This window comes from Ovis canadensis, chromosome 18 (assembly GCF_042477335.2).
Source record: "Ovis canadensis isolate MfBH-ARS-UI-01 breed Bighorn chromosome 18, ARS-UI_OviCan_v2, whole genome shotgun sequence".
Classification (NCBI taxonomy): Eukaryota; Metazoa; Chordata; class Mammalia; order Artiodactyla; family Bovidae; genus Ovis; species Ovis canadensis.
Genome location: NC_091262.1, coordinates 42716615 through 42736876, shown reverse-complemented (window position 1 = coordinate 42736876; position 20262 = coordinate 42716615). Strand labels below are relative to the sequence as shown.

The window sequence follows — 20262 nt, the reverse complement described above, 5'->3', positions numbered from 1 at the left end:
CACAGGTGGAGCTCACACACATGAACCCGCCCCAGGGGCCACTGCAGGGTCAGGCAGACGCTCTGGACACTGAAGGGGGTGTCCCCGCCCCCCAAGTCCAGCAAGTCAGACAAGTCCAGAGCTAGAAGGCAGGTGTTTACACTGCTCTGGGAAAGGACAGTCTTTCCAAAAAATGGTGCTGGGCCAACAAGACCTCCATACACAAAAGAAGGAACTTGGACTCTCACCTCACACTATACACAAAAAGTGATTAAAACCAGACCCAAGTCCTAAACCAAGGAGCTAAAACTATAAAACTCCTGGAAGAAAACAGTTTTCAAGCTTCTTTACCTCAGGTTAGGCAATGGTTTCAACATGATGTTAAAAGTGAAGGAAAACTAGAAAAAATAAATTGAATTTCCTCAAAATAAAAAATGGCTGCATCAAAGGGTACTATTAATAAAGTAAACCATCCACACACTGGGGGAAAAGGTTTGCAAATCTCATTGTTTGGTAAGAGTCTAGTGTCCAGAATATTTAGAGTTCCTCTAACTTGATGATAGAAGACAAGCCAGTTTCAAGGTGGACAAATGACTTGAACAGACATTTCCCCAAAGAAAGGATAAAGTGGCCAATAAGCATATGAAAATATGCTCTACATCACTAAGCATTAGGGAAATGCAAATCAAAACCACAGTGAGACACTACTTTTCATCCACTAGGATGGTTATAACAAAAGAGAGTGCTGGTAGGGAACTTAAAATCCTATCTTGATGACAGGCACTGTCTGGCCACTGTCAAATTTCCCAGCAATTCCTCCAAAAGTTAAATACAGACTTACCACATGGCCCAGGAATCCCACCCTAGGTACACAGCCCAGAGAACTAAAAACACACGTCCACACAAAAACTTGTACATGGATATTCATAATATTAGTTATGAAGAGAGAAAAAAACCTCAGTTGTCCATCAGGTGATGAATGAATCAGCAAAATGCGGTCCATCAATACAACGGGAGAGTAGTTAGTCGTAATAAGGAATGCAGTGTTGACACTGGCTATAATACTGATGAACCCTGAAACATGATGCTACACAGAGGAAGCCAGTGAGAAAAGGTCACAAACACTGTGATTCCCTTTATATGAAACGTCCAAAAGCGGCAAGTCCAGAAATAGAACATAGGTTAGGAGCTGCAGGGTTGCGAGGGGTGGGGAGTGGGGTGACTGTTGAACATGTAGGGATTCCCCACTGGGATGATGACCAAGTTCTGGAATTAGATGGTGTGATGGCTGCACAATACCGTGAATGTACTGAAAGCCATTAAAATGTACACTTAAGAGTGATTAAAGCAGTGAAATTTATATTATGTAAACTTTACCTCTAAGAAAAAGCGAAGAGTGGTTGAGGTACTGTGGCTGAGTCAAGTCTAGGGTTAACCACAGGGTTGAAACACAGGAGGTGTTGGGACCATCCCAGGAGCCACTGACCTTGCTTCTCCCGGTTGCGGACCTGGGACGGCATGTCTTGGATTTCCAGCGTCCATTCCCCCTCGGCCTTCTCTCCCCAGCAGTGCACGGTCATGAACTCCCAGTTTGTAAAGCCTTCATTGGAATGATCCAGCAGTCTGCAATCGGAGTCGCGGGGTCACTCCAGAGGGGCCCAGAAGGGATGGTGGGTGGACCCTGGCTGTGCAGCACCACCCTGCAAGGTGCCTGAACCCTCAACCTCAACAGGTCCCCAAGCGCTCACTGAGGAAGGCGGCCCAGCATGAGATGGGACTTCATCCCCCACCCTAGGCTCCTTCCCCACCCTAGCTCTCACACGAAGACTCCAGGCCCAGGGATCTGTTGCAAGCCCCCCTCCAGTGACTGGCAGAGCTGAAATGCCCTCTCCTGTCCTGGGTTCTCTCCATCATCAATAAGTGCCCTCATGCTCCACCCCAGGAGGGTTCCACAGAGCTGTGATCCCAGTTCCTGGACACTGGAAAGTGATGGCAGCGGGGCCACATCATTCCTTCCTGCAAAGCCACAAGGTGTCATGGAGAAGGCTCTTCCGAAATGCTAACTTGTAGAGTAAAGGAAACACTCACATTGTCTGAGAGCAGCATTGTTCTCCAGAAGATAGGAGTGAGGAACGTGAACCACTGCTGAGCCCCGGGGAGAACATACCCTCGCTTGGGCCCCAGGGCTTAGCAGGTCCTCTCAGGTGCACGTGGGGAGAGGAGACACCCTGGGCACTGTCCCCACCTCCAGGTCCCCACAGCTGCACGTGGGGAGAGGAGACACCCTGAGCACTGGCCTCACCCCTCCAGGTCCCCACAGGTGCATGACCCCCTCGGGCCTTCCTGCTGGACCTCCGCCTGGGTCCACTTTCTCAAGCTTGCTTCAGGCAGAAACAGGGAGCCGCTCATGGGTGCCCTCTATCTCCAGCCCTCAGACCCTGAGAAGAAAGGTTTCCAGGCTCCTCATGGATGGAGGAGCCTGGTAGGCTGCAGTCCATGGGGTCACTAAGAGTCAGACATGACTGACCGACTTCACTTTCACTTTTCACTTTCATGCATTGGAGAAGGAAATGGCAACCCACTCCAGTGTTCTTGCCTGGAGAATCCCAGGGACGGGGGAGCCTGGTGGGCTGCCGTCTATGGGGTCGCATAGAGTCGGACACGACTGAAGCGACTTAGCAGCAGCAGCAGCAGCATCTCACTCTTCCTTCACAACCTGTCTATCTCTACCTCTAAGGTGTAGGGGCTCTTTACTGTTCATCAGAAACTCAGGTTTCATGTAACGTCAGACTCAATTCCCAGTCGGGGATTCTCTAAACGTCCACCATGCAGAAATGTTTACAAAGGGAGCATGTTCTACACAAACAGAGAGGGGAGGGGAAAACTGGTACTTTCTTCTAAGAAACCACCAAGGTCAAGGCTGATCTTCACAGATGACCCCCGATGAATGTAGAATAAAGACAAGCTCTTTCTGGGATTGAGAGACGTAAGACATCTGCTTACTCGAAGCAAAAAGCAACCTAGAATCCCAAAAAAGCCGCTGAATTAAGCAAGATCAAAAATAAAGTAGGTGATCGATCCCACACTTGATCTTAGCTGAGAGGTCAAAAAGTGACTAGATTCTGAAACAGACACTGCTGCTGTAATCCCACAGCCTGCCCTGGAAAGATCCAACTCCCAAGACTCAGCTGACGGCCTGGGCTCAGTGTGACCCAGGGCATGGGCAGCTAGGAACCAGGTGAGCCCAGGTTCATAGCCCTCTCATCTCGGGGCTCCCACCCTGGGCCTGAGCAAGGAGTGGGAGTTAGGAGGGGAGGAGCACAGAGTCTGGGCCAGCACTTCTATTGGGTTATCACATCTAGTCCTCATAACTCTGCTAGCTGAGATGGAGGAACCCTCAGGATGCCTCCAGAGCCAAGGAGCAGTGGTACCCCCCTGCACCCGCTGGCCCGTGGAGGAGCAGGCTGCAAGCTCCGGTCTCTGGGTCCGACAGCCCATGCCTGAGAGGTGACCTCAAGAGGGCCGGGAGATGAGCAGCCCTGCCCGGCCTCAGCTGATGCAGGGAAGGCCCTGAGCTCTCTAGTGAGCGTCTGTCCATGGAATGCAAGCCTGCTACCAGACAGCTTCCAATTTCTCAAGAAGACTAGACTTGCGGATTTTTAAAGGAAACTTCTAAAAGTTCTAACAACAACTCTGGTTGCAAAATAGCACAAAGCTGCAGCTTGCCGGCTAGCATCCTCAAATGCTTGTGCCCACATGGTCCCCAAGTGTAGAAGGTGGCCCGGGCCCCCTCCAGAGGGGAGACACCACTGTCACCCTTGTGCTATGAGGGGGAGCCCAGCAGGGGCACGTATCTCTCCACCAAACAGACAGCCAAAGCCTCTATCACTGCCTGCAGTGATAGAAAAAGTGGAAAAGGTTCTGAATGTCTGAAGGCTAGGCTGCAGGAGGCTATTTCTCAGGTTTGGGGGGCTGCGTGTGTGTGTCTCCAGAGCCCCCAACATGCTGGCACCTTGCAGAGTCCTGTGACACTGAGCTGTGCCCAGCCCCTACCTACCCCTCGCCCAGCCACCCTCTCCAGACCCCATCCCCTAGCCCCTCGGCTCCTGCCTACCAGGACTCACCTCTTTGCCAGCAGCTGAGACCTGGTCCCAGAAGGGGATGTCAGGTGGATCTGCAGGTCCCCACGGCGTGGGTGGGAAATGGAGACGCGGGCCACCACGTGCTCCAAGAAGCCCACGTGCTGGTCTGAGTGGTCAGCGCAGGCAGTGGTGTGGGCGGTGGTCCACAGCGTCTGCACCACTGGGATGCTCCTGCCAAGGGTACGGGGTGGGCTAAGGGTGGGGCTCCAAACCCCAAACTTGTGCACCAGGGGATAGAACAGGCCTCTTGGTCAAAGCCCCTTGTGTCCCCCTCTTAGACACGCCTGTCAGAGTCACATCACCTGCCCTGAAGGGGCTGATCATTCTGGGATTTGCTCAGAGAGACTTAAAGAGTGTCTTCCTGTGCAGACTCAGCCTGTACACCCAGAATTCGGCCCCCTCAGTGTGGCCAGCTAGTCTCCTGAGCAGCCTAGGGTATGAGAGGCTTTAAAACCCCGCCACTCTATCTCAAAGACTGGCCTTGAAGATACAGGTCATGATGCCAAATGCTAACAACAGCAAACACTTCCTGAGTTGACTACATGCCGGGCACTGGCCCCTGGTCTGCATACCGACAAGGACCAACCCATTTAACCCAGAGAGGTCACAGAGCTGTGGGGGCGCAGAGCTGGGACACATGAACACATGTGAGGCTCCGAGTCCCCTGCGTCCACCTGAGCCACGCTGTCCTACATGGACCCACAATCACATTCAAGAAACCAGGAAGTAGGAGAGGAACAAGGGACCTGGGGTCACTGGTGGGGGCCACACTGACTGGACCAGAGGACTCTTCGCGGAGGCTGGACAGGAAGTCTGCTCTGGACGGTCCTGATGGAAGGCTGGCCCCACCTCCCCCACTCCACAAAGGGAGTTTGTTCTCTGAACAAACCCAGGGGAGTTTTCCATCTGGGGTGATCTCTGGGGATAGGCACCATACCCTGATCCCTCAGGATTCCCCAGACGGAGCAGACAAGCCTTCCCCTGACACTGCTGCAGAGCCAGGCCAGTCCACCCGCTGACGCTTTACCTGCATAGCTCACCCTGACGGCCTGTGCTTAGGAAAGGCCACCCTCTGCCCAGCAGCATAGGAGTAACTCTGCAACACTGGGCCAGCACTCAGTTTACTGCGGGGAGTGCTGTTTCCACTATGCCGACTTCCCTCTGGGGAGGGGGCTTCCCTCAGAGGGAGCTCCCGTGTGGGCTCAGTGTCTCCGGAATTAAATCGCTTGGCTCGACAGGGCCTGAGTCATAAAAAACAATCAAAACACTTATAAACAGTGATGTAATTCCCGAGGAGACTCTCTAAATATTTGAAAACATGACTTGTATACGTCGTAAACTGACTGAGCGATGATGCCTACTTCTCCCAGTGCTTCTCCCAGGTTTTACTATCACTGTTTAGTGGTCAGCAGCCACGCCCAGCCCCACAGGCATTCATTCATCTCCAGGTGAACTATTCCCGCCTCCTGCATTGAGGAGGCAATGTAGGTGCTGGGGAAGGGGGTGGTGGACACTCCCCTGTGAAGACTCACTAAGCAACCTAACATCTCCTCATCTGAAAAGCAAGACAAGGGTGAAACAGACACAAAAGTCACAACCAAGCTCCCACCCCCAACCATCTGCCAGCCGGGATGGGAGCAATCACTTTGCTCTAGAAATGCATCCCACCTAGGAAACCCCGCTACCAGTGATGAGGGGCCTGACCTCAGGGTACAGGAACAGAAGACCTTCACACTCCCCACAGCTGCCTCCCCAGCCTGGCCTTGGAGCTGATGCCCCAAGAGGAAAGTGCATTTTAGGGAGCACACGTGGCATCCTCACTGAGGTTGGCAGAGCCTCTTGGGGACCCCAGCTGCCGGCTCTTCCTGAGGGCACACAGACTGGCCGGGCTGAGCACAGAAGCTGCGGGGTTTCAGTCAAATCATGCACAGAAACACAAAAGCAGGTAAGCTGCACGTTAATCACAAAAGCTGATCTAGAAAGATCATAAAGCTCCCAAGATAACTGAGAACCGTCTTCTGCTACTAAACTCTGAAACTGTCATCTGTGCACAAAGCCATCTCTCCAGGACCCCAGGGAGCCTGAGGACTTCAGAGGTCCCTTCAGACCCAGAGATATTCAAGCTGTGGGGGTTGCCCTCCTGGAAAAGGGCTCTGGGGACAGAGGTGTGTCACTTCCTGCTGAACTGTGCCATACTCAGTGCTGGACCCTCCAGGTGTTCCTTCATCCTATGCCCCTCAGCAGCTCCCCTCTCAGGGAAGGTGAAGGGCGACCAGCCCAAAGGCTCATAGTCACTTCCTAGATCTTGCATTCAGCTTTCTCCAGTACATGACACCACCTAATTGCTCGTATATCTGTAGAGACAAGTTCCCAATTTACTAAATTCAAGGCACTCACCTAGTCACAGTGCTTATAATCTTAGGGCATCCAAGTGACGTTCAGAACCAGAGGCAGAACTGTTTTTGAGTAAACCAAGTGTTGAGGAAGAGCAGGAGAAGCTGGGCAGCAGCAGGGTGCCCCCGCCCCCTCCACTCTGCTCAAGCTGGGGGGCCACGGCAGTCAGCACAGGGACCTCCCTCCACTGCAGTGCTTTACAAATTGTCTGTGGTAACCCTGCGGCAGCCCAGTCCGTCGGCACCACTTTTCCAAAAGCATTTGGTCACTTCGTAGATCTCTGTCACATTTTGGCAATTCTTACAATATTTCAAACTCTTCAATGAACTTTGAAGCTTTCACACTTTTAATAAAGTTCTGGTGATGTTTGATGTACAGTTGTAAAAAGATTACGACTCACTGAAGGCTCAGATGATAGTGAGTCTGTTTTTTTCTTTTAGCAGTAAATGTCTTTCTTTTTTTTTTCTTTTTAGCAGTAAAGTACTTCTTACTAAGGTAGGTACATTGTCCTCTTAGACACAGTGCTACTGCACACAACAGACTACAGTGTATCAGAAATGTAACCTCTGTATGCATTGGGAAACCAAAAAGTTCATGTGACTTGTTTTATTGCAGTGATCTGGAACTGAACCTGTAACATCTTCCAAGTCTGCCTCACTTTGCACTTCCACCTGGAAGACCCCTCCCCAGCGTAGTTTCAAGCCCAGAAATGCATCCTGGCCCAGAGTGTTTCAGAACCCCTGGGAACCTCACTGTATCTCTCCAGTGTCTATGGTGACTTCTTAGAAAAATGAGGACAACTGTATCATCCAAGTTCCAATACTCATCTCAGAAGCAGGGAGCATTGGACTTCCCTGGCATTCCATTGGTTAACACTCCATGCTTCTACTGCAGGGAGCATGGGTTCAACCCTGATCTGGGAAGATCCCACAAGCCGTGGAGCAACTAACCCCGTGTGCCACAACTAAGGAGCTTGTGCTCTGGAGCCCGTGTTCTGCAACGAGAGAAGCCACTGCAATGAGAAGCCCGTGTACTACAACCAGACAAAAGCCTGCGCAGCAATGAGTACTCAGCGCAGCCAAATTAAAAAAAATAATAATAATTTCCAAACCTCACACCTGTGTTGGGGGTTTTGAATGAGTGAATCCATACACACAGTGCTTAGAACAAAGGTTGGCACACAGTAAGCACCTGATAATCATCACCCATCAACCCACTACATATGTATAAGCAGAGCTGTTGTAAAAAGACCATCACATGTGGTCTGGTTTAACGAGATGCCAGAAGAGTAAACAGCATGTGGTTAATGTACAGTTAATTCTTGAACATCTAGAAATAGATGTTCTGCTTTGGAGATAACCCTGAGTCAAAGCTTTTAGTTTTGAAGTATCTTTGCATGGTGGGTGAGTTTTTTAATAAAAGACAAGCCACACTATACACACTGTCTGGATGGTAACCTTCCAAACCTGCTGAAACCGAAGAAAAGCAGGTCAATTCTTCTTGCTTGGCTGTCCTTCAGCATGGAGTTGGGAGGCACAGATGTCATCAACTGTCCAGCTGTAGCTGGGTCTTTAAAGATGTAGGGACATGCTAGCTAGAAAATCCTATGGGTCAGATAAGATTCTTAAAAGCTGGGACTCTTTTTCATTCATGGGAATTATACTAAGGTTGATTTTCACTTTTAGAAAGGTTATAAAAGTGTCATTTCACCCTTTTCTATCTGACACCCCTAGACTTTAAAATAACTTTGCTCAGGCAGATGGCACTGGTCATGACCCGATTTACTTTCCATTAATTGACAGAAACTTCTAAGTAGGTTTAAACCATTTGTACCCCAAATCAGCCAAGAATGCCATCTTTGTGTGCCTGCACGTTACAACAGAGGCTGGGCCTCCACTCATATTTCCACAGTGTCACCTGTATGGCCTGTACAAGGCATTCTCAAACATGAATGTGCCCGGTGAGGTCAAGGGACTGGCCCTCCTGCTGGGCCATACTCCACACTCGCTGACAGCCGCCCAGCCATGCTTGGCCCTTATGCCTGTTCTGTGGGTGCCGGGGGGCTGCTCTGGGGGGCGGGTGGGTGAAGGCTGTAATCAGGTGGCCCGGGGAGATCTGGAGATCAGTGTTTGGGAACAGGAGTGGGGGAAGGGCTGGCCCCTGAGGGTGCGGGGAGGGCCAGCCCCTGGGGAGTAGGGCGGGCCTGGCCCCTCTCCTTCCTCACCACCCCACTCCCAAGGGCGCCGCTTTCCAGGCCTCTCCTGGTGGCTCCACGGCCTACTCCATGAACTTCAGGGATCCCAACAGACACAGGCTGCCATCCCCGCACTGCCAGACCCAGGATGCGCAGCGTCCAGACAAGGGGGTCAGCATGGCCTTTCTGCAGAGAATGACTGACCGCTCCCCCGACAGCCCCTGATGGAGCCCGCCCCCTGCCCCCATCACCGCCTCTCTGCTGTGCTGCTGGCCCTCTGCCCCTCTGGCCTGAGCCTGACTCAGGTTCGGGGTGGCGCTGGACAGAGCCCATCAGCAGAGGGACACCAGCAGGGCCTACGCAGTCCTCCAAGGGCACAGGGGCTGTGATGCCCATGTCTGAGCACAGGCAGGATCTGCAGAGAGGGCGGTCCCGGGACTCCTCTGGTCACGGTCGGGGGGACCGTCTCCCTAGACAGGACATACCCCAGGGAGGACTGAGGGGTGGACGAGGGTGGAGAGCTCTTGGTACTCTTCATTCCTGCCCTGCACGTGACCAGGGACACCCAAGCCTCTGGCCCACAGCCCCACACGACCTCACCTACATCACCACGGACTTGCCAGGACGCCTGCACTTAATCCCAGTGAACACGGTTCTCTGAAGTTTACACTGAGGTGGACTCGTCCTTCCACTCAGGAGGAAGGGCAGGGAAATAAGTCCCATGTGGGTACAAAGGTCTGCACAAGATGCCCAAGGAGGCCCCCTCTTCCCCCTCGCTGTCTCTCTCTCCCTCCCTGTCCCCCTCTCCTTTTCTCTCTGTCTCTCTCTTCTCTCTCTATCTCTCTCTCTCTGCTCTCCACAGGAAGCACTAAAGCTGGGTCTAGGACACTCACAGCGTTCCTGGATTCCACCATGAGAAGGAGAAATCAGAAAGAGGCTGAGAGAATGAACAGCCATCCTGGGGGACCCCTGGACCAAGAAGCATCCGTGGAGAGGGAGCAAGGAGAGGCAAGGGAGGAGAAGTAGGTGTGTGGGAAGACTTCCTTTTCACCTTTAAGCCAAACCATCCGAGCAGCTTAGTCAAAGCTACACAAGAACCTGACAAAGGAAACTGGCCATGAGCACTGGGGGCGCCGAGCACCCTGGCTCAAGTGACCCTGGCAGGCAGGCTGTGACCACAGGTCAAAGCAGGCATGTGATTCCATGCGGAGCACCTGGCTGGTGGCCCGTGTGTCTGTGTCCTGGCCCTCACGTCCCTGGGGACAACCGAACCTGTAGCTGAGTCTGTGGTGTGGGACAGCTGTCTGGCTGACTAGTCCTGCGAGGCTAAGGTTGCTGAACGCAAAGACGATTTTCCCTTAGAGACAGACGTGTGATTCTCCTGTCCGCTGGAGTATGTGGCTTTTCCCTCCTCAAAGGACAGAAACAATGTCACACTGTGTGTGACGGCTGCGCCCCTCCACCGGTGCTGTCTAGACTCCATGGACCAGCACTTAAAAAACAAAATAAAATAAAAATAAAAACAACCCTGCGCCACCGAGGCACCACTCTCCCATCTTAAAACTATTTCTGGCAGGAGAAGAATGCTTCATTCAGGAGTCGCCCGACGGGGAGGCCGGCAGGAGGGAAGGGCTGCAGCCCGGACACACCCCCGGGCAGGCGTCACGTAACCTGGAACCTGAGGACCTGTGAGCCAGGCATCTCCCAACCAACCATGCAGAAGAACGTGACAGGCCTCCTCAGGCTCAGGGAACCTTCTACTTTCTTCCGAATTGGACAGTCTAAGGCTCCCCAGAGAAAGAGATGCCTTCCAGCGTCAAGAGTGAGACCTATCTGCTGGGTGACCAGCTGGTCAGGCGGGACGAGCTGGCAGTCAGTCTTCACTATCAGCATCAGGAGGGAAATGTAATTTTTCCAAAGCTCCCACTGTGTAGTATTCATCCAACAAATACTTTCTGAATTCCTACTGCACACAAGGCATCAACAAAAAGTACTTCTTTGAAAATTTTATCACAAAAGGGCATATTATAAGAAGCAGATGCCTTCAAGGAAAAGGCGACCTCAGAGAGTGATCTATTTTTGTTGACAAAGCAAGAACCACTTTCAATCACCTCATCATTTTTTTTAAAAAACACAGATTTTACAAAGGTTATAAATGCTAGAAAGGAATGCATCTCATTCTTCCTTTCTTTACCAGATTTTAAGGCCTAGAAAAACACTCTAAGAAAGGGTAAAGGGGACAGTGAAACAGCAGAATTCAGGAGAATCATCTGAGCCTAATGGAACAGGGTTCTTGCCATTTTGATTACTTGACAGCTGAAAATTTTAAAACAAAAATTTTAATGAACAAATGCAACTGACTGAGAATAACTTACACAAAGGGCAGTGCTCAACCTTGTCAGGAAGGTGAAGCCAGGACTCTGCAAAACACGGCTCGAGGCAGGTTAAACCCCAGCGCTTAAACCTTCCAGTCATCGGAGCCCAAACACAGCGACACGCTGTGGTGTTCTCTAGACACCAGACCCTGCCTGCAACAGAGGAGCGGCAGGGCTGCCACCCCGAGCCCTGCGGCAGGTGCCATTGCTGCCCGTCACCCCAGCTGGCAGGGCAGCGCCCTCCTCTGGGAGCTCCGCTAAATACACGCTAAGAACTTCCAGTCCTCATTAGGGGCTCAGGCTGAGGGAGCAGCAGATAAGAGGGAACGATAGCAACAGCAAAAGGCCTCGAAACAGTCCTGGAGTGAGAAGCGATCCCTCTACCTGTCTCATAATCCACAGGGAAAAACGGCAGACACATCTGCAGATGCACCGCAAGTGTGTACACACACGTGCATGCACACAAGCACACACACACACACACTGGCGTGCACACGTGTCTCCATCGACAAGCACAGAAATGCACGTGTGAACATCTGCCCCCAGCCCCCCCAACCCCCAAACGCCCCCCAGCAGGGCCCAGTGCATGTGCAGGAGCCGAGCTCACCTGGGTCTCTTGTCAGTGACGGCAACACAGGTGTGCTGCGGGGGCACTGCCATCCATTTCTTGGCCTCCACGACCAGGGCATCCGCATCCACCAGGCCAAATCCATAGAGGTGGCTAACTGAAAAGACAGGGCCTTCAGATGCAGCCCCCCATGCCCAGGGATGGCTGCCTGTGTCCCCCCATAGCTGCAGGGCCACGGCCAGCTCCAGAGTGCCCCGGCTGCAGCCCCTGTCCCCCAAGGACGCACCAGGGTCCCAGCAACCTTACTCTCTGGACAGAACTCTTTCAGACCAGGAGTGAGGGCCAGAAAATGTGTCCCGTTTGGGTGCAAAGTGAAAGAAATGCTGGGAGGGTCTAGAACTTTCTTTCTGTGAGATGAGGACCACTTTCTTTAGGTTAAAGGGAATTCTTGGCATCTGTGCTCCCAAGAGAGCCCCTTGGATTGCAAGGAGATCCAACCAGTCCATCCTAAAGGAAATCAGTCCTGAATTCATTTGAAGGACTGATGCTGAAGCTGAAACGCCAATACTTTGGCCACCTGATGGGAAGAACTGACTCACTGGAAAAGACTCTGATGCTGGGAAAGACTGAGGGCAGGAGGAGAAGGGGACAACAGAGGATGAGATGGTTGGATGGCATCACCAACTTGATGGGCATGAGTCTGAGCAAGCTCCGGGAGTTGGTGATGGACAGGGAAGCCTGGAGTACTGCAGTCCATGGGTTGTGAAGAGTTGGACACGACTGAGCAACTAAACTGAACTGTGCTCCCTGAGTCTTGAACAAGACGAGAAAAACAAGACCCAAGATACTGTGGCTCATGCAACCGTGCGTGCAGTAGACACAATCAAACAAGGCTCCGCTCGTCTCTTTTTCTGTTTGCTTTTCCTGTGGAATTTCCAAGGCGTCCGGGGAAAGCAGCATCGCCTAGTACACAGGCTGGCCTGAGACAGTGTTTAATCTGGCCATGCAGGGGAGTTTCAGAGTTAGGAGGCAAGGTTAAAAACTAGATACAACCCCTTTTCCTACTAATTAGGTCAAAACTGAAATGTAGGTCGGCTCCTGTTACAGTGCACCAGCACCACCAACACCCCTGTAGGACAAGGACACATCAGGCCCAGCCAACCTCCTCATTAAAGGAACGTCTCTTGGAACTTGGGGTGACAACGCTTGGCCTATATTTTACAGAGAGGAATGTCAGGCTCAGTGTCAAAATAGTTGGATCTGACCCTAAGAAAAGGGAAAATGTTCTTCTTAATATACCATGGCTGAATGTAAATCCCTTTCAAGTGTCTCTGGTAAGAAGCAAGGCAGACAAATCCAGGAGCACACTCCTATCACCACCTGCTCAAGGGGCCTCACATACCTGGCTGCAAGCCTGACCACGGGCTGAGCTCACGGTACCTGGCTCAGCCCCAAGCTGTGATGGCAGACAGCCCTTTTAAAACGCAAGGACTTGCTGACAGAAGTTCTACAGTTATAAAGTAATTCACATAACCATCTCAGCGTCTTCACTGCACAGATGTGGAAACTTAGGGATAGCTACTCAGGGCTAAGAGTGCAAGTTGCCCTCAGGTGGCATGTAAGCAAACTTCATTTATTATGATTGGCATCAGGCCCACGACTGACTGGTGGCTCAGGTGGTATAGAATCTGCCTGCAATACAAGATACCTGGGTTTGATCCCTGGGTCGGGAAGATCCCCTGGAGAAGAGAATGACAACCCACTCCAGTATTCTTGCCTGGAGAATTCCACAGACAGAGGAGTCCAGTCCATGGAGTCACAAAGAGTGGGACACGACTGAGCTACTAACACACACATGACTGACTAGATGTAATGCAGTTTTCTTTTAGAACATTTTCCTTTGTGTAAAAAAAAAAAATAGGCAAAAATTTAAAGAGAACCATGAAGTCAGTATCGGTACTGGGGCCCCAGATGTGGCAAAGGTTGGGAGGTTTAGGGAGCCCAATACTCAAGTAACTGTAGAAACTCTGCTTAAACTACTAAGTTTGCGCTCCTCATTCTTGTGACACAATTATTGTTGTCTGGGTTTTTTTGTGTGTGTGTGAGAAATCCATGTTCCCCCATACAGGCTCTGGAAGGTCACCCACAGGCTCTGCCCGGATGGCACCTGGCCCTGCCCAGCCCCCGAGTCTTGGCCGCACCTTTATGACCGGCACCGTTCACCTTCCAGTCGTTTGCTTTGAGGTGGGCCGGCCTGGACGTCTTCACTAGCAAGTGCTGGACGTCCCTCCAGGTCAGCTGGCTGCTGCAATGACACAAGGACAGACAGCTGTACTCACATCAGTCAGCACTGCCGACCGCCAGGTCCGTCAGAGGTGGGGCACTGGGGGCTGGCCTCGCTCCTGTACTTGAGGAGGCCCCAAGACACTACCACTTGGCAAGGGTAGATGTCACACCCTCTCGGTCAAGAATTATTTTTGATCCTCGAAGCCTGAGATAAGACGGTGCAGCAGGTAACCTGACACCTAGGGAAAGTCCAGCCTTGGGCCACAATCCCCGTGAATCCATGAGACGATGGCACTGTGTGTTAGCAGGTGGTGGGAAAACCTGGGCTGCTCTGCACCCCATGAGGGAGTGCTCTGTGCACTGGGGCATGCCAGCCATCACCTGTCCATACCCTACTCCCAGGACTGCTGGCCACACGTTAGAATTTGAGATTCTAGTTACTCTACCTTTATGACATATTCATTCTGGTGTGGAGTACAAGCGCTTTGTTAAAGAACACTTGCCTACTACCAAAAATGCCCAGATAAGATATCCTTGCCTGCCTTTTCAACACTTCTCAACACAAGCTCTCAAGACCCCTCTGTGCACAGTGCTAGGACTGCATCATCAACAAGGACAGTCTTCAACGTCTCCTCAACAGCACCTGCCTGACCAGTCCTCACAAACATCCTTCCAACTGCCTGCTCTTTGTGTGTGTGTTTACAAACATACATAACATGAAATGTACCATCTTAATGGTTCTTAGACATACAGTTCAGTGCCATTAAATACATTCCCTGTGCTGTGCAGTCGTCACCACCATTCACCTCCAGAGCTTGATCATCTTAAGCCACCGATCCTCTGCACTCATCAAGCACCAACTCCCCTCCCTCCTCCCATCCCTGGCCCCAGCTCCCACCACCTTCCATCTCTGTGAATCCGAGGACTCCAGGCGCCTCCCAAGAGTGGAGTCATGCGGGATTTGACCCTCTGTGACTGACTTAGTTCGTGCAGTGTCATGCCCTCGCTGCTGCAGGGGTCAGGTCTCCTTCCTTCTCAAGCTGAATGACATTCCATGGCTGCACAGAGCACACTAACCTACTGATGGATGCCTGAGGCACTTCCACCTTTTGCTGTTGAGTAGCGATGCTACAAACATGGCCATAAAAACATTCCTTTGAGCCCCTGCTTTGATCCCTGTGGGTGCACACCCACAAGTGTAATTGTTGGATCACATGGTAATTCTTTAATTTTTTTGAGGAGCCATTAGTTTTTTTAACAGCAGCTCCACTGTTTTATTTTCCCAGCAAATGTCCCTTCTTTACCTGAGAGACATTTATCTGTAGCTTGGGTCCTGGGTGGGGGGTGTCCTCCTCCCTGGGGGCTCTTACTCCCCGGTCCTAGCCCTGGCCTCCCCTGACTTCACCACATTCTCTCCACTGTGCTTGTTCCTGGCCAGATATTGGCCTCCTGGCTGCCTCATCGCAACGGCTTCCATCGGTCCAGTTTCCAGACTTTCCTTGGCACAAGCTGACCTGCCATCCCTTCATCCAGGGCCCCACCTGAGGACCACAGCCAGCCTGTCAGAGGAGGACCTGCGGCCCCAGATGCCCAGGGCCATGTCCTCTGGCAGAGAGGCGGGTACAGACCACAGCTCTGACAGAGAGGCCGGGTGCAGGACATGACCCCTGCTGGAGAGTTTAGGGACAGGTCACGCCCCCTGGGGAGAGGTCATGCACAGACCATGCCCTCTGGTGGAGAGGCGCCATAGGCTCCATCTCCTGGTGGAGAGGCCAGGCAGAGACCACACCCTCTGGTGGAGAGGGGGCAGACCACGCCCTCTGGTGGAGAGGGGGAAGACCACACCCTCTGGTGGAGAGGGGGAAGACCACGCCCTCTGGTGGAGAAGGGCACAGACCACGCCCTCTGGTGGAGAGGGGGCAGACCACGCCCTCTGGTGGAGAGGGGCACAGACCACGCCCTCTGGTGGAGAGGGGGCATAGTCTGCATCTCCTGGTGGAGAGGCCAGGCATAGACCACACCCTCTGGTGGAAAGGGGCACAGACCATGCCCTCTGGTGGAGAGGGGTAAGATCACACCCTCTGGTGGAGAGGGGGCAGACCACGCCCTCTGGGGGAGAAGGGCACAGACCATGCCCTCTGGTGGAGAGGGGTAAGATCACACCCTCTGGTGGAGAGGGGACAGACCACGCCCTCTGGGGGAGAAGGGCACAGACCATGCCCTCTGGTGGAGAGGGGACAGACCACGCCCTCTGGTGGAGAGGGGGCAGACCACACCCTCTGGTGGAGAGGGGCACGGACCACACCCTCTGGTGGAGAGGGGACAGACCACGCCCTCTGGTGGAGAAGGGCACAGACCACGCCCTCTGGTGGAGAGGGGGCAGACCATGCCCTCTGGTGGAGAGGGGCACAGACCACGCCCTCTGGTGGAGAGGGGGCATAGTCTGCATCTCCTGGTGGAGAGGCCAGGCACAGACCACACCCTCTGGTGGAAAGGGGCACAGACCACGCCCTCTGGTGGAGAGGGGGCCGACCACGCCCTCTGGTAGGGAAGGGGCAGACCACACCCTCCGGGGGAGAAGGGCACAGACCATGCCCTCTGGTGGAGAGGGGGCAGACCACGCCCTCTGGTGGAGAAGGGTACAGACCACGCCCTCTGGTGGAGAGGGGGCAGACCACACCCTCTGGTGGAGAAGGGTACAGACCATGCCCTCTGGTGGAGAGGGGGCAGACCACGCCCTCTGGTGGAGAAGGGTACAGACCACGCCCTCTGGTGGAGAGGGGGCAGACCACGCCCTCTGGTGGAGAAGGGTACAGACCACGCCCTCTGGTGGAGAGGGGGCAGACCACGCCCTCTGGTGGAGAAGGGTACAGACCACGCCCTCTGGTGGAGAGGGGACAGACCACGCCCTCTGGTAGAGAAGGGCACAGACCACGCCCTCTGGTGGAGAGGGGGCATAGTCTGCATCTCCTGGTGGAGAGGCCAGGCACAGACCACACCCTCTGGTGGAAAGGAGCACAGACCACGCCCTCTGGTGGAGAGGGAGAAGATCACGCCCTCTGGTAGAGAAGGGGCACAGACCACGCCCTCTGGCAGTGAGGTTGGGCACAGACTCCTCCCCCTGACAGAAAGGCCGGGCACAGGCTCTGCAGTCCAGATGACAGATGCGGCCGCAGTCGCAGTCTTGCTTATTTGGGCTGGTCCCTGCTCATGACGGGAGAAGGCAATGGCACCCCACTCCAGTACTCTTGCCTGGAAAATCCCATGGACGGAGGAGCCTGGTAGGCTACAGTCCATGGGGTTGCGAAGAGTCGGATACAACTGAGTGACTTCACTTTCACTTTTCACTTCCATGAGTTGGAGAAGGAAATGGCAACCCACCCCAATGTTCTTGCCTGGAGAATCCCAGGACGGCAGAGCCTAGTGGGCTGCCGTGTATGGGGTCACACAGAATCAGATACTACTGAAGCAACTTTGCTGCAGCAGCAGCAGCTGCTCATGACCGTCAGGCCCACAAAGATGCAGAATGCCTCCCCTTGCCCTGGAAGCTCAGCATAAGGCACCAGGAAGCCTGGGCTGACGACAGAGGGTCCAGAAAGGGAGGCTGTGAGAAACTGTTTTCCTAGGGGGAAACCCACCTGGTTTCTGATGACAGAAATAAAGTTGCACTCACAGTTGCATGGAAACATATCTAAGAAATGGTGTTGGACATGGTTTCTCATGAAGGGACTGATGTGACATTCCAAGATGGCCCTGAACTCCCGGCTGACCCTTGGGGCGTTTCTCACACGCTAGGCTCTTCCTTCATCCTTGTCATGTGCTGCCTGCTGGCCTCCTGCCAGAGAGCTTCTCTCCTCCCCTGGTCGACCTGGCTTTGCCAGGAAGACACGGTGCACATGAGCAGCGGTCCTGGCCCTGGAGCCTCCAAAGCCCCTCAGCTGAGGCTGGCAGCATGCCCGTTACAACTCCTTCCTCCCTTGACCAACCCTTGCACTTACACGCTCTAAGTGGACACTGTGTCCAGTGATGCCTGCCGTCTGTAAAATTCTGAGGATGGGCTACAATGATGAGGAGATAGCAATCAGAGAGTTCATGAGTCCACAGGCCAGGTTTAATGGAACAAGTGGCACAAAACAGGGTTTGTTTTCTATATATCCTCAACTAACAAAATTCCTTGCATGTTTCCAAAAAAGGAGGAAAGAAAACATAAAACAATGAATCACTAAGTATGTGAATGCAACTTTCCACACAAGTAACTATTTAGTATTTTAAAATGAGCCCCAGGACACAGAAGTTAACATTTTGGCCTGAAAATCAAACATACCTGTTTCTTTGTTAAATGGGTAGCATTTGAGCTTTATGCTCTTTCTCCTGAGGCGAATCAACAAATAAAACACACATAATTAGATGGTCAGCAACCCAAACACAACTTCGTACAATCTCATCTGCAGCAAATGACTTCAAAGCCACAGGTTGTTGTTGGGAGCCACTGTTGTTTAAAACCTGTTTTGATTCCATGACCGTATGCAAAGTGGACCCATCCAACACATGGCAATTTTAGGGTTTTTATGTGGCTTGAAGCAGATAAAGCATCACCACTCATGAGCCCCCTTGACAGAGGGCAGCTGTATTGACCTAAAGTGTGATCTGGGGTATAGTACAGGCTTGAGGTTTGCGCCCACCAGCTCCCTGTGCCCCTATGAAGGCAGGAGGCTGTGAGCTTGAAAAAGGGAGAGACAGGAAGGAGCCTCTTGACTCCTATTAAGGATGGTCTGGAAAAGGACCATCCTGCTTCGACATGGGCAAACCTGGAAGACGCTGTGCTGAGTGATGGACAAACACTCTGGGACTCCACTCATTTGAAGGCCCAGAAGAGTCAGACTCAAAGACAGAGAACACAGCTGTGGTTGCCAGCTGTGTCCCTTCCCCAGAGTCACACGTGGAAACCAGACCCCCAGGACCTGAGGTGTAACTGCCCATGGAGATGGGGTCATAAAAAGGTTGTTAAGGTGAAATGGGGTCCAGAGGGTGGGCAGTGATCCAGGGTAACTGGTGTCCTAATGATCTAAACACATACATGACAAAGAAGCCTGGTGTGCTACAGTCCATGGGGTCACAAAGAGTCAGACACGACTAAGTGGCTGAACAACAAACACACACATACAAAGAAGGCCGCGTGAGGACATGGGGAGAAGGTGATGCACCAAGGAGAGAAGCCTAGAGAAGCCTCAGAGGAAACCAGCCCTGCGACACTCAGTCTTAGACCTTGGGCCCTGGGACTGTGAGACGGAGCCTCTCCTGTCTAAGCTCTGTCTGTGTGATTTTTTGCAGCAGAGCTGTCTTCTGGGGATAGGAGCTGTTTGGACAAAGAGGAACGTCCTGCAGGGGGTGGTGGAGATGGTCATACAACAGTGAATATGCTTCAACTACACACTTAAAATGGCTTAAATGGTAAATTTTACATTATGTGTATTTTGATACATTAAACATTTTTTTAAAAAGGAAAAGAAGGGAAAGCAGGTGAGAACTTACTTTGCTTCCAAGGCCAAGGCAATGATGCCGGCAACCATGGGGGCTGAGACCGAGGTTCCGGTGTGGCCGTCTGTGCAGCGCTGACGCAGGTCCGTGGTCACCTGGTGGGGGGAGAGGGGGGAAGCAAGCAGCCAGGTCAGAGGCTGCCCAGGACACTGTCCCGGGCAGGCTGACTTTGACCCAGGGACAGGAGAGGTGCTACGCAGACACATCTCAGGGGCAGAGGTTTCCACGGATCTGGCACCCCCCAGAGCAACAGGCTGATAGTGGGGTGGGGAGATGGGGTCCCAGCCACACACCCACACCTCTGCAGATGCACCCCGAGACTCCACGGAGAGACAGAATGAAACAGAGGGGCCTCCACAGCAAGACTCCTTGCCAGGCTCCCATCAATGACCCCCAAGTCGCCCCAACTTCAGAGCAGCGTGAAAGACATGCAGGCGCCGGTGGCCCGGAGAGCATCTCTGCCGTGAGCCAGAGGCCAAGGATGGGTCAGAGGTCACAGACCACCCCTACCAGGATGTCCTCCTCGTAGCTGGCAGTGTCCCAAAGCCCCTACACTGCCTGCTGCAAGAGCTACACGCGGAGCGCCCTAGGGCAGGGCTCGGACTCTGAGTCTCACCGTGGCACAGCCTGACTGCACCCCCTGAACTGAGGTGGCGAGCTCACGGAGGCACAGGTAGGAGACATCTACTGTGCTAGGAGGGGTGCTGGCCCTGCAGTGACCCCCATGCTAGTGCAGATGGAGCGAAGGCTGCCACCCAGCCAACTGTTAAGTCAGGGGTTTATCCT

General features: G+C 53.0%; 1 protein-coding gene across 2 annotated transcripts in view; it reads right to left on the bottom strand.

The window, feature by feature from the left end:
- PCSK6 (proprotein convertase subtilisin/kexin type 6) overlaps positions 1-20262 on the bottom strand; it is a 171061-nt gene that overhangs the window by 39043 nt on the left and 111756 nt on the right. For both annotated transcript variants that reach the window (XM_069560066.1, XM_069560067.1), the window contains exons 9-13: positions 19471-19571; positions 13854-13957; positions 11692-11809; positions 4104-4292; positions 1466-1602 (exon numbers count right to left, since the gene is read on the bottom strand). In XM_069560066.1, coding sequence (XP_069416167.1) covers positions 1466-1602; positions 4104-4292; positions 11692-11809; positions 13854-13957; positions 19471-19571 — 649 coding nt within the window. The remainder of the gene's footprint in view (positions 1-1465; positions 1603-4103; positions 4293-11691; positions 11810-13853; positions 13958-19470; positions 19572-20262) is intronic.